General features: G+C 51.0%; 1 protein-coding gene across 1 annotated transcript in view; it reads left to right on the forward strand.

The window, feature by feature from the left end:
• COTL1 (coactosin like F-actin binding protein 1) overlaps window positions 1-13,148 on the forward strand; it is a 43,816-nt gene that overhangs the window by 15,615 nt on the left and 15,053 nt on the right. Inside the window, exon 3 of the mRNA XM_079907650.1 lies at window positions 11,836-11,993. Coding sequence (XP_079763776.1) covers window positions 11,836-11,993 — 158 coding nt within the window. The remainder of the gene's footprint in view (window positions 1-11,835; window positions 11,994-13,148) is intronic.

Genomic DNA, 13,148 nt, shown 5'->3' on the forward strand with positions numbered 1-13,148 from the left:
TTAACCACTCTGCCACCAGGGAAGCCCTAGGCAAGGGATTTGAAGCGACATTTCTCCAAAGGAGACACACACACGGCCAGTAAATACATGAAAAGGTGCTCGGCATCATTGTCATTAGGGAAATGCAAACCAACCCACAGGGAAGCATCACTTCACACGCACAAGGAGACTATAATAAAAGGTGTTGAGAGGACGTTGCAACTCAGAACCCCCATGCACTGCTGGTGGGAAGGGAAACGGCTGCAGCCCCCATGGGAAACAGTGTAGCAGCTCCTGAAAGGTTAAGCCTGGCTATTTCATGCCTTAGTATCTACCCGACAGAGATGAAAACACACAAAAATTTGTACATGAATGTTCACAGCAGGATTATTCACAGTCCCCAAAGTGGAAACCACCCAAATGTCCATCAGCTGATGAACGGATAGACAAAAGGTGGTCCATCCATCAGTGGAATATCACTCGGTCATAAAAACAAACGAAGTACGAATTCATGCTATCACATGGGTGAACCTTGAAAACATGACGCTGAGTGACACATTATTGCTGAGAAGTCAGACTTGAAAGGCCACAGGTTGTGTGATTCCATTTATTTCAAGTTTCCAGAAGCAAATCCGTGGAGATAGAAAGCAGATTATTGGTTGCCAGGAGTGGCGACGGGGGACGACGAGTGACTATTCATGGGCACGGGGTCGCCTTTTGAGGTGATGAAAATGTTCTAAAATAGTGGTGATGGTTGCACAACCTGTGGATGTACCAAAAACCAATTAATTGTACACTTGAAAGGGGTGAATTTTATGGTATGTAACTATCTCAGTTTTTAAAACGTAAAGAAGAAAGGAGGTGGGGCTTCCCTGGTGGTCCAGTGGGTCAGACTCTGCACTCCCGATGCAGGGGGCCCGTGTTCCATCCCTGATCGGGGAACTAGAGCCCGCATGCTTGCCGCAACTAAGAGTCCACATGCCACAATGAAAGATCCCACGTGCCGCAACTAAGACCCGGTGCAGAATAAATAAATAAATAATTTTGGGGGGGGAAAAAGAAAACAAGAAACGGGGTGAGGGGGATGACAGAAATCCAGCAGGGTGGTGGCCTTGCGTGTGCAGGGAGGTGGGGTCAGAGGACTGATTTTGCCTGAACAGCGTGCATTTTATTCCCATGTCTTTTGTCCTACGACTTTGCAGAATTTCGCCTTGGGTCTTCCTGTCGTTCCTTCCCACGTCCACATTTGTGGTTCTGCCTGCCACTTTTCCCTCCATGTCAGACCTGCTTTTCCCCACGGCCCCTTTCCAAACCCACGCGCCCAGGACACGCTCAGCCCCGCCCCTCGTGCTCACGTGAACTTGATCGTCTCCCGGCTCTCATTTCCCACTGCCTCCGTGTGCTCTGAAATAGTTAGCCACATTCTTATCATCACCACTGTCTGGCGTTTTTAGTGCCGCTGCCTCTGTGCCAGGTTCAGTTCTGAGCCCTTCCATAATTCTGATGAGGATTGACAGCCAGACACAGCACCGGACCCACGACTGGGTTTTCATCTTCCAGTTCAGCGCCTGGCACCAAACTGGTGCCCAGAAGTTGTTTCATTGCCTGCAACTGTTGCATCGGACATGGGTACTTAAGGGAAAGCGGAAGGTCTGTCTTGGATGTTCATGTGCGTTAGTAGCTAAGAGAATCAATAAAAGAGTGAGTTGACACAGCTGTAAATGTGGGGGCAGACTCCAGGGCTGCGAGTGTCAACAGCTACGGGGATGAAGACCACTTGTGTGTCTGTCTCCACCACTCGGGGGCTCTGAGGCAGGGACAGAGAAACCCCCCACCCCCCCACCTAGCTCAGAACATTGGGGATCAGAGAGGGGATGCCAGGGAGCCCTGGTCACACAGCATAGAGAGGCAGAGTGGGGACTTGAACCTGGGTTTCCTGGATCTCTGAGCTGCTGAGGGTTGGCGTTTGCTTTGCACCTCTGAGGCCCCATGCTTGGTGATGTGAGCAGGGAAGGGAGAGGAGAACCCCGACGTTAGGCAGGCATTGCTAATCCTACCATCACCCTGTTCTCGGGCTGCCCTTCCCATGTGCTTTTAATTACAAGGCACATTTGTCCAGACCAGGCAATTGCTACCTGTCTGTCCACATCTGATTATTTCTGCTAGTCTCTTCATTAGAATCTACGCCTTTAAAATCCAGGGAGGGGATTGGTTTTATTCTTATAAGATAGCATCTCCCAGTGAAGTGACGCAGCTGAGGATTGGGGACCAACGTGCTTCTGAGCTGCTGAAGAAGATGGGCAGAGGCTCCTCATTTACTCGAGAAATGTTTATTGAGCGTGGACGGTGTGTCAGGCACCGTTGTGGGCACTGCAGATGTCACAGGGAACAGGATTCCTGTCCTCCTGGTGTAGGGATGAGCAGGCTGCAGGAGCCCTCAGGGATGTCACTCTGAGCCTTTAAACTCTTGTTTTACACACAGTAATAATAAGCTAATTATATGCCCCTCTAGCCTGTGGCAAGTCAGAGATAGAGAGAGGGACTGGTAGAGGAAGGCATTTTGAACTTGCCCGCAGAAGCTGGTGCTTTTGTCTGTGGAGTTCTGTCAGAATCTATCCCTCAAGTTGTTAACATGGGCCCCCTTCTTCCTCATTACCCCGTTAGCTGGGTGAACTCTAGGTCATCCTTCAAGACCCAGTTCAAACATCACCTCCTCTGTGAAGGCTGCCCTGATCACCACCCCACAGGAAGAGTTAATTTCTTTCTTTCTTTGATGTTCCCATATGCCCTGTGATGCCTCGTGGCTATGGTGCTAACTTCATTGCGTCCACACACTTAGTTTTTCTTATTTGCCCCGCTAGATTGTGTATTTTTTGAGGGTTCATATTGTGTCTTATTCAGCAAAGTCTTTGAACCAAAAATTGTCAACAAGTGTTTGTCAAATGACTAACAGCAATGGAAGAAACAGCAAAACTATAAAAAGTGGATACGAGAATGCAGAGCCGTGCACACCGGGGCACGTAGTGCTCAGGCAATCCTTCAGTGTCTTCGGAGTGTCTCATTGTCAACGCTGCAATTATGTACTCAGAGCCTCCAGGAACTGGTTACAGCCACTGTTCTCTAAGTCAGAAGGTGAAGCCAGATATAACACACTGACTGCCATTTAAGGAAGTAAAAGTAGTCATTAAAAAAAAAGTTACGGTGCTCTGTCACTGAGGGAAAACCTTTAGCTGTCCTGATAATTTGCGTCTCCAGATCAGCCCGTTCCCTGAGGGTTCTACCAAAGTCATCATCTTTCTTTTCCCCTGGCTATATTCTATACTCCATTTTCTTGTGTTCTCTGGCAAACTAGGAAAGCTGGATCATTCGCTTCACGAAAATGCAACGAGGAAGGAATCATTTGAGAAGTCTACTGCTTTGAGGAAGGGGTGGGACAAAGAATCAATGTGTACAGACAGTGTGATCTCACATGCAAGGACTGTATACACATCCATGGAGCCCTTGTTCTCCGTGTCCAAGAGAGGGAGGACATTTAGCACTTCCAGGTCTTTGTCTGTCGCTGCCTGGGCTCCCACATCAGCAACTTGCTGGAAATGATGCAGCTGTGGCAACCGGCCAGCTGTCCCTCTGCCCCAGGCGGCAGGATGTTTGAATTCTTTCCTGTTTCCTTTCATGCCCGCTCTAGGGAGCTTGCTTGGTGGAAGCTGACAGCTCAGCTTTTTGGAGTGTGGGTTGTTTTTTCCCTTACTGAACCTTGTTTGCATAACTTCTTAGGGAGTCTATATAAGGTAAGGGCAGCTTCAGCGCAGCTCTGGGGCAATTTCCTGCTGTCTCCTTCCCCCTTTCTTTTGTCTTGCTCTGAAGTTCGGTGTTGGATGGAAATTATGAAATGATTACTTCTCTCTCTCTCTTTTTTCTTTCTGTTGACCAGTAGATGTTTATTGAGTGCCTACTATGTGGCTGGTGCCGTGGTTTGTGCTGGGGATATGACAGGCATTGGACAGATATGAAAGCAGCTAAAGAGATCAAAGGACATGCACCCAAAGGTTTACTTAGGTGGCACTTAGGGAGTTTACTAAGGTTATTTAGGTAGTGAGGCTTTTTTTTTTTCCTCGCTTGTTTGTGCTCCTAATTATTCTACCCCTAGTACGTGTTTTTGTGTGTAATGAAAAAAATTGTTTAGAGCATTTGCAAAAGTGTGAGGAAACCTCACACTGCTTGACTCGTGGCAGATCCTCTGTCTCCTCTGGGTTTCATCCTCCAGCCAGTGCCAGCTTTGGGAAAAGGCAGAGGGGAAGACAAGCGTCTTTTTTGGGAGAAGGCGGGGCCCCTGGATCAATGTGGATCTGTGTCAGGGTCACCGTGGTGAGCATACTGGGTGTGACCAGTCAGAATCCGTCCCTCAGTGATTCTGAGCCTTAGGAGATTTCAAGTGTGGGTGGGAGGGGTGGGAGAGGGCAGGGAGTCGTTAAGAGCTTGGTGGGGATTATGTGCCGTTTATAGTTTTTGGGAAATTTATTAGAGCAGCTCATCCTGGTGGCCTTGGTGATTCCAGATAAATCTGACCCCCCTCTTTTCTTCACCCCTCTTCCCATGCCCTCTGTGGTCATCTCTCCCTCTTTGCGTCATCCTATTTCCTTCATATCCCTCTGCCTCCTGCCTTACCTCTACTCTCTTTTCCTAAGTCCCTCCCTCCTTTCTAGCCCTAGACTGGAGCTGGAGGAGGGAAGAGATGGGAGAAGGGGAGGGGGTGGTAAAGGCAGTTGATAGGAGAGAGAGAGGGAAATGCAGGGTTGAGAGGAGGATAGAGGAGGGCCGGGGGAGGAAGGGGCTACAAAGGAGAGAATGCCTAGTGACCACTGCCGGCGTTTCTTTTTTTTTCTTTTTGGCTGTGTTGGGTCTTCATTGCTGCACGTGGGCTGTCTCTAGTTGTGGCGAGCGGGGGCTACTCTTCGTTGTGGTGTGTGGGCTTCTTATCGCGGTGGCTTCTCTTGTTGTGGAACACAGGCTCTAGGCACGTGGGCTCAGTAGTTGTGGCTCACGGGCTCCAGAGCTCAGACCCAGTAGTTGTGGCTCGCGGGCTCAGTAGTTGTGGCGCACGGGCTTAGTTGCTCCGCGGCGTGTGGGATCTTCCCAGACCAGGGCTCGAACCCGTGTCTCCTGAATTGGCAGGTGGATTCTTAACCACTGCGCCACCAGGGAAGTCCACTGCCGGTGTTTCTGAGCAGAGTTCTGCCAGCCAGTATCCCAAGAACTTTTCAGACAATGACTTTATGCTGCAAATTAACTTACACGTAGTCAGTGAAGGCAAGGAGCTTTGAAAAGAGGAACCGGACTTTGAACCAAGTGGGCCCTGCCTGGGGTCTCTAGGTCCCGAGGGGTCCTTAGGGCTGTGGGACTGACTGGTTCAGGAGCTGTTTCACACTGATAACCCATCCTTGGCCCGTGATGAGGCTTCACAGACCAACCAAAGGGTCAAGTTCTTTGAGAGTGGAGTTTTATGAACGCCCTCTGAGGACCGTCTCTTCATGAACAAGACTCTCACTGAGCGAGGGAGGGGAGGGTGGTCACAGTCCCGAATTGGGGCCACCTCAGCGAAGGTCAGAAGGCAGCGTGCGGTGGTGTCGATGGTCCTTGGGGTCGGGGCTCCCAACCTTGCTTTGTCATCGGTTGATGGCTCCCCTGAGATGGGGCTCTGTGTGGTTTTGTGATGCATTTGGAAATCGTTGTTAATGATGGCTTATGTCAGCAGACATATAGAGGTCACAGAAAAACTCCCTATTACCGGTACCGTAGCTCAGCAGCTTTTTCTCTAAATACTGCTCTTCTGTCTTGGGCTGTGGGATTCGGGGGAAGGGGGAGACTCTGCGGGGGCAGTCCCGCTGGTCTTTGATGGGGAGATGCTCAGGGAACCACGCCTAGATGCCTCAAATTCTGTAAATTCTAGTGTTGAGAAGACACACCATACGGGAAGCTCCTTTACGCGATCAATTCCTTAAAATAAAAGGTGCTGGTGGGGAGGAAGTGGGTGAGGCTAAACTCTGGGCACTTCAACTTTTCTGCCCATGAGACGTTTTTTCTCACTCCCTTTCCCGGCCACGGGATAGCGGGTCCTCTGAGCTGAAAACCCCATCTTCTCTTCTCACCTCTTCCTCTAGGTCAGTGGTTCTCGGGCTTTGGAGGTACCAGAATCCCCCAGGGGCTCGTTCAAACTCACTTCCCAAACCCTATTCCCAGAGTTTCTGAATTCACAGTCTAATGAGTACCTGGGCGATGCTGTTGCTGCTGGTCTGAGCACCACACTTTGAGAACTGCTGCTCTAGATGTAAGCAGAGAAAGGGAATGTCTGGCTTCTTATCACTTCACCTCTCTGAGCCTTAATTTCTCCATCTGTGAAATGGGATCGGAAGCAGTGCTGACCGGACAGAGAGGTTGGGATAGAAAAACGTGCAGCTACGTGTAAGTGCTTAGGACGGCGCCTAGCACGTAGTAAATGCTTAGTAAACAGCCTCTGTCATCTTCAGGACCCTTGTTGGTCTTATCTGTGGCCCCTAGTGCTTGACACTGTGCTTGACACACAGTAGGTCCTCAAGAAATACTCATGGGACGAGTGGCCACATGACTGTGTGTGCCTAGGAGGGCCCTACTTTGAAACCGAGCAGAGTGTGCGTAAGTTTGGCAGATACAGAAAGCCAGCACAGAGGCTGGAAGGCAAGGAGCCTGTCCTGTTGGAGGGACTTTTTTTTTTTTTTTGACCGCACAGCACAGCTTGCGGGTTCTTAGTTCCCTGACCAGGGATCGAATCTGGGCCCCCTGCATTTGGAGCATGGAGTCTTAACCGCTGGAACTCCACGGAAGTCCTCGAGGCTGTCCCGTTGGGTTTGGCAGTTAGGAAGCCACTGTGGACCTCGGAGGGCATTTTCACCAGACAGATAGGGATAGAAAAATAGTCACCATCCCCATCAGGCAAGCCTTTCACATCTCTTGCTTTTTCACTGAATCCTCACAACAAACTTGTGAGGTAGGTATTGGACCCATTTTGCAGATGAGGAAACTGAGGCTTAGAGGCATTCAGGAATCTGGTCTCATCACAGAGCTGGTATGAAGAGGGGATGAGTTTCTAATGGATTCCAGAACTTGGACTCAACCTGGATACTGTAGACCAGAAGGTTGAGGCTGAATGGTCAAGGGAGCAGCAGGTGTAGACGGCTGTGCTGGGACCTCTCACAGAGGGAGCTCAGAGTGTGTGTCCCCTGGTATGAGTCCTGGGCCCGGGTGCCCCCCACCAAGGTTGTCCAGGGCTGCACCTCAACTTTTCAACCTCAGACTGGAAAGGTGTGCCATTGGCCCACTGGGGACCAAGCGCCACCCCAGGGGTGACAGTGACCCCAAGTACCAAACTTCTTCCGGCCAATTTTGCCATCCTAGTGTGTATGTGCCCACACATGCATTCACACACACACACACACACACATGCACGCACGAACATGCACACACATGCACACAGGCACACACACACACACACACACTCATATATGCATATGTGATGGGGTCAAGCTCTGCCTTCCAGGTGATGTGCCCGTGTGCACATCCGTGTTTGGCCTGCCCTGTTTGTTCAGAGGAAGGAAGTTAGCGACTAAATGAGAACTTCCTCCTGCATTGACTAGTTGGAGGTCACATGGGCTTAGGACCTCCTTCAGGCTGCGTGGGGGACAGAGGTCTGTGTGGGCAGCTGTGAAAATGTCACTCAGACCAACAGGTTTTTCATCTCAGACTTTCAGCTGACTTTTCAGTGTCATGCCAAATCCCGAGTGGCAGACATTTGTAAGCAAAACGTGACTCTCGGATTTTCAGAAACGTCAGCAGTCTTCTTGGCCAGAGCATTGTCAGATAAGCACCAAACAGGCACCCAGGAAAGCAGTCTCTCTGGCCTTGATAATTTAAATGACATTGGCCTGCAGTTCTGGAAGGGCTTAAAAGCCAGGTTCCCTGTGTCTTTGGAGGTGGGCGTGAGACTGACTTATCGGATATCTGTCTTGTGCCAGGTCCTGGGCTGTACTTGGGACACATGGTTTGAAACTTTCCCACTGAGTTTGGCCAGTGATGGGGCTGTTGGGATCCAAGTGTGGTCATGGGATCCCAAACGTCCAGGCTGACCAATGAGGAAAAGGGAAATAGAGTGGTTGCCATGGAAACAGACTGCGAGTTCTTTTTGCTGGTGTTGTCTTAGCCTTAACAAGGCGCGAGGCATCTGAGGTGTGGCCCGCCTCCCCCTCAAGTCAAGACTGCAATTTAATTAAACACTTTGGAGCTGGTTCTCCTGTTCCTCCAATAACACTAGGAACAGTGTGCTGGCTTCCCAAAAGCGGCCTCGATGCTCGGAAAAGCTCGGGAACGAAAGTCCTGCACCAGCCGTGCGTGGCTGCGTGAATTTCAGTTCCTCAACCCGGACAGCCTCATTTCCTGTTCTCACTCTCCACCCGCAGCTCTGCCTGGTAGCTCAGGCTCCGGGGAGAAGGTTCTACCATGTCGGGCCAGCATCCTATTGAATCCTCATGGCCACGGAAGGAGGGAGGTATAAAATGACCCCGATCTGGAAACATCCCGAGTGTCCATCAGTGCATGCATGGAGGAACAGAACACAATGTGGTCCATCCGTACAATGGAATATTATTCAGCCATAAAAGGAGTGAAGATCATGCTACCACGCGGATGAATCTTGCCAACATGCTGAGTGAGAGAAGCCAGACACAAAAGACCGCATAGTGTAGGTTTCATCTGTGAGAAATGTCCAGAACGGGCAAATCCAGAGACAGAAGGCAGATTAGTGGTTGCTTAGGGCTGGGGGAAGGGGGGTGAGGACTGATGGCTGGTGGGCAGGGGGTTCTTGTGGGGATGACGCAGATGTTCTGGAATAAGGTAGTGGTCACGATTGCACAGCAGTTTTCATGTACTAAATGCCGCTGACTTCTCTGCTTTAAAATAGTTAAAATGGTGAATTTTTTTTTTTTTTTTGGCGGTACGCGGGCCTCTCACTGTTGTGGCCTTTCCCGTTGCGGAGCACAGGCTCCGGACGCACAGGCTCAGCGGCCATGGCTCACGGGCCCAGCCGCTCCGCGGCATGTGGGATCTTCCCAGACCGGGGCACAAACCCGTGTCCCCTGCATCGGCAGGCGGACTCTCAACCACTGCGCCACCAGGGAAGCCCAAAATGGTGACTTTTGTGGTGTGATTTTTACCTCAATAAAGAAAAAAAATGGGGAGGACCAAAACAATCACCCCATTTTACAGGTGAGGCAGCGAGGCTCCGATGTTTGGGGATTAAGTCAGATTCCTCCGGGACTAAGAGACAGAGCTCACATGGCCTCCTGCCCTTGGACTTTTCTCATTTCCCACGGCCAGTTGGTCACCAAGCCATGTCAGTTTGGCCTGTGAAGTGTCCCTTACACCGGTCTGTCCTCACTGCCTGACCCCCGTGGTCAGGTCCCAGGATGGGCACCCACCAGGCTCCCATGGCTGGGTGGGGTGGTCCCCTAAAGCAGGGCAGCTGGGCAGACACACCCGAGATGTCCTAGCCCTTGGCTTCAGGCTGGCTCTGTCCTTGGCATGTTACCTTGGGCACGTCACACAACCTCCCAGCCTCATCTACCAAACGGTTGTTTGGATGTTGATGAGGGTGACAACGATGCCCCCCGACCCCACGGCCCACCTCCCAGAATCTTATAAAGACCCAATGAATACTGACCCGTAAACCGAAAGGTGCTGTGCCAGCGTGAATGGCGATTATGATCTGTTTCCTTTAAGAAATGCCCACATGGGGCGTTCGATCAGGAGTCCGTGGCTTGCCAGGGCTGTGTCTCAGCTCCCCGGTCAGATGGTTCCCCCTTAGACAGCATAGCTTGTTGTCAGGATGAGCTCATGCTTTGAGGTACTAACCAGCCAGTGTAGACTGTGTCTCAATTACACTGAGAGGGCTGGTGGCCTTGGATCTTGGTGAGAACCTTTACTTTGGTGGGATTCGGCAGGGAGACACCGGGAATGATTCTAGGAAGAAAGACTCCTTGATTTAAAAAAAAAAAAGCCATAAAACCTCAAAGTGTGAACCTTTGACCAGCATCAGTATCACTTGGGAGCTAGTTAGGAATGCAGACCCTGGGGCCCTATCCCCAACCTGCCGAATCAGAATCTGCATTTTAGCGAGATCCCAGGTGATTCAGACAATGCTTGGGAAACGCAGCTCGATGGGTCATTGGGTCGCTGAGAAATCCTAAAGCCAGCGACGAAAAGCCATTTGAGAATATGAGCTGAATGAAGCGGCAGGTACAAGATGCATGTCCCCAAACCAGCAGCATCCCGCGTACCAGCCATCACGGGGGGGGGGGGGGGGGGGTTGGGGGAGGGTGGAATGAGATTTCACCGATAACTTTAATTGACATGTGAACTATTTAGGCATTAATCTGAGTAAGGATATGTGATGCCCTCAACAAAACGTGCAGGATTTTGGTGGAAAACACAAAGGGGTCCTGATTAAATGGGGACACAAAGTATGTCTAGAATTTGTTCTCACCTGCGGGCGGTTCTGCGCCCCTGGGGACGTTGGGCAATGGCTGGAGGCGTTGTTGATTGTCCTAGTTGGCAGGGCGGCGGGTGTGTGTGTGTGTGTGAAGGCCAGGATGCTGCTCAGCACGAAGAATGACCCAGCCCCTAATGACTAGAGTACCTAGGTGGACACACACACACACACACACACACACACACACACACACGTCACTTTAAGAACTCAAGAATACCAGCTGATATCTGGGGGATGCAGAGCAGCGGAGGATGGGGGAACTTAGCACAATGTCCTATGAAAGAGATTCTGAAGTGATGGTGATGAGATTACTGGTGTGGCAACGACACAGACTTAAATGTGGATCCATCAGCCAGGATAGCCCCCAGAGTCATTTTAATAAAAACAAACATATACCATATAACAAGCATCACATACCCAGTGGAAAAATACTCAGAATTCTTTTTTTTTAAATTAATTTATTTTTATTTATTTATTTTTGGCTGCATTGGGTCTTCATTGCTGCCCGCGGGTTTTTTCTAATTGCGGCGAGCGGGGGCTACTCTTCATTTTGGAGCACGAGCTCTAAGCGCACAGGCTTCAGTAGTTGTGGCATGCGGGCTCAGTAGTTGTGGCTTGTGGTCTCTAGAGCGTAGGCTCAGTAGTTGTGGCGCACGGGCTTAGTTGCTCCACAGCATGTGGGATCTTCCCGGATCAGGGATCGAACCCGTGTTCCCTGCATTGGCAGGCAGATTCTTAACCACTGCGCCACCAGGGAAGCCCCAGAATTCTTTATTGGCCTAATTGTCTGGCCATAAGCTAGCCATGCCCAGTCGGCCCAGAGCTACATCCCAGACCAGAACAAGGGCCACCGTCTTTGTTTCCTCCTCTCCTCCCCACCCCAGCCCAGTTCCCATCTCTCCACCGTGTGGCTTTACTGTTCCAAATAGGGCCTCAAAGATTTGGGATTAAAAAGAGTCGACGAACTTCTGTTCCCTCAATCAGATTCAGAATTTGAGCCTTGACTGTATGGGGGAGGGGAGGGTCGCAGGCATGGCAGCCAGAGAGGCCTGGCCTCCATCTGCCTGTGCAGCCTTGGGAGTGTCACATGGCCCTTCTGTGCCTCCACTTTCCATCTGTGAAATGGGCATCCCAGCTTGTGGCACTGTTGTCGAGACTGAGTGAGGGAATGTTGGCTCTTGCCATGTGGCTCTGGACACCCTTGTGGCTCAGAGCCCCCGCTGGGGATGTGGATTTGGGGTGTTTTAACCGAGCACCGTGCCCTCCCTTTGCCGTTGGTGCAGATGACGTCCGATTGTTTGCCTTCGTGCGCTTCACCACCGGGGACGCGATGAGCAAGAGATCCAAGTTCGCCCTCATCACGTGGATCGGCGAGAATGTCAGCGGGCTGCAGCGCGCCAAGACCGGCACGGACAAGACCCTGGTGAAGGAGGTGGTGCAGGTAACTGTCCTTGTGTTCTTGTAGGGTCTCTGGGCGGGGAAGGGTGCTGGTCACATCCCACAAAGGGTCACCATCCAGCAGGGACACGAGGGGCTGGGCTGGGCTCCTTGGTCTGTGACTTTGAACGTGTCGTGCTACATTTCTGGACCACTAGCACCACTGGTGAGATGTACTCCAAATTGCTTTCTGGGGTGGTAGCCGCATTTGTGATCCTGACCATCAAATACTAGAAACGTGGTGGCTGGTGTCTGCCTCTGCGGGGGGCGGGCAGGTGGCTCACGGAGAAGGGGTGGCTGGTGTCTGCCTCTGCGGGGGGCGGGGCAGGTGGCTCACGGAGAAGGGGTGGCTGGTGTCTACCTCTGCGGGGGGCGGGCAGGTGGCTCACGGAGAAGGGGTTGGAGGGATGACCAAGTGGCACCGCTTCCTGATTGGGTGATGGATGACTTCCAACTGTGGCCATGAGGACCCAATGGGAGAATTCACGAGTGCTCTCTGAATGGTGTCTAGCACACAGTAGGTGCTCAATAGCACTTGGTGAATGAATAAATGTCAACCTTATGGGCACCAGCAGGGGTTTTATGATGACTTTGATGGCCATAGGATGACAAAGGCTATATCAACAGTGGCAGAGATGCCTAGTCTGGGCACTGGGCGTTGGTCATGACTGACTTACTCCTGTGTCCCTATGAGACGGAGAGGAGGAGGAAAAGGTGGGTGTACCCTTGGTTTTGTCTCTGAGCTTCTAAACAGTTCTACCTGTAGAGCTCCCCATTTTAAAGTTTTTCCCATTCTGGACATAACAAAAATTGACACTAAGTGATTCATCTGGGGCTGGGACACTGGGTCATGCTGAGAAAAATAAAATCCAGATTCCAGAAAGATAAACTGGGGAAGAGAGGTGAAGGGGAGATAGTTTTCTCCTTACCAAAGGATTCTCCAGTTTGCAAAACAATTTCCTAAAACCCATGAAGGGGAGGTGGTATAGCTACCGCCCACCGCGGGTATGGGGCTTCTTTTTGACGTGATGAAATATTCTAAAATCTGTGGTGATGGTTACACATATCTGTGAATATACAAAAGGAAGCCGTTGCATTGTAAAAAAACCAAAACCAAAACACACACACACAGAAATCGGCTGTGTGCAATGTGGTGTCC

This window comes from Stenella coeruleoalba, assembly GCF_951394435.1.
Source record: "Stenella coeruleoalba genome assembly, chromosome: 20".
In the NCBI taxonomy this organism is placed as follows: Eukaryota; Metazoa; Chordata; class Mammalia; order Artiodactyla; family Delphinidae; genus Stenella; species Stenella coeruleoalba.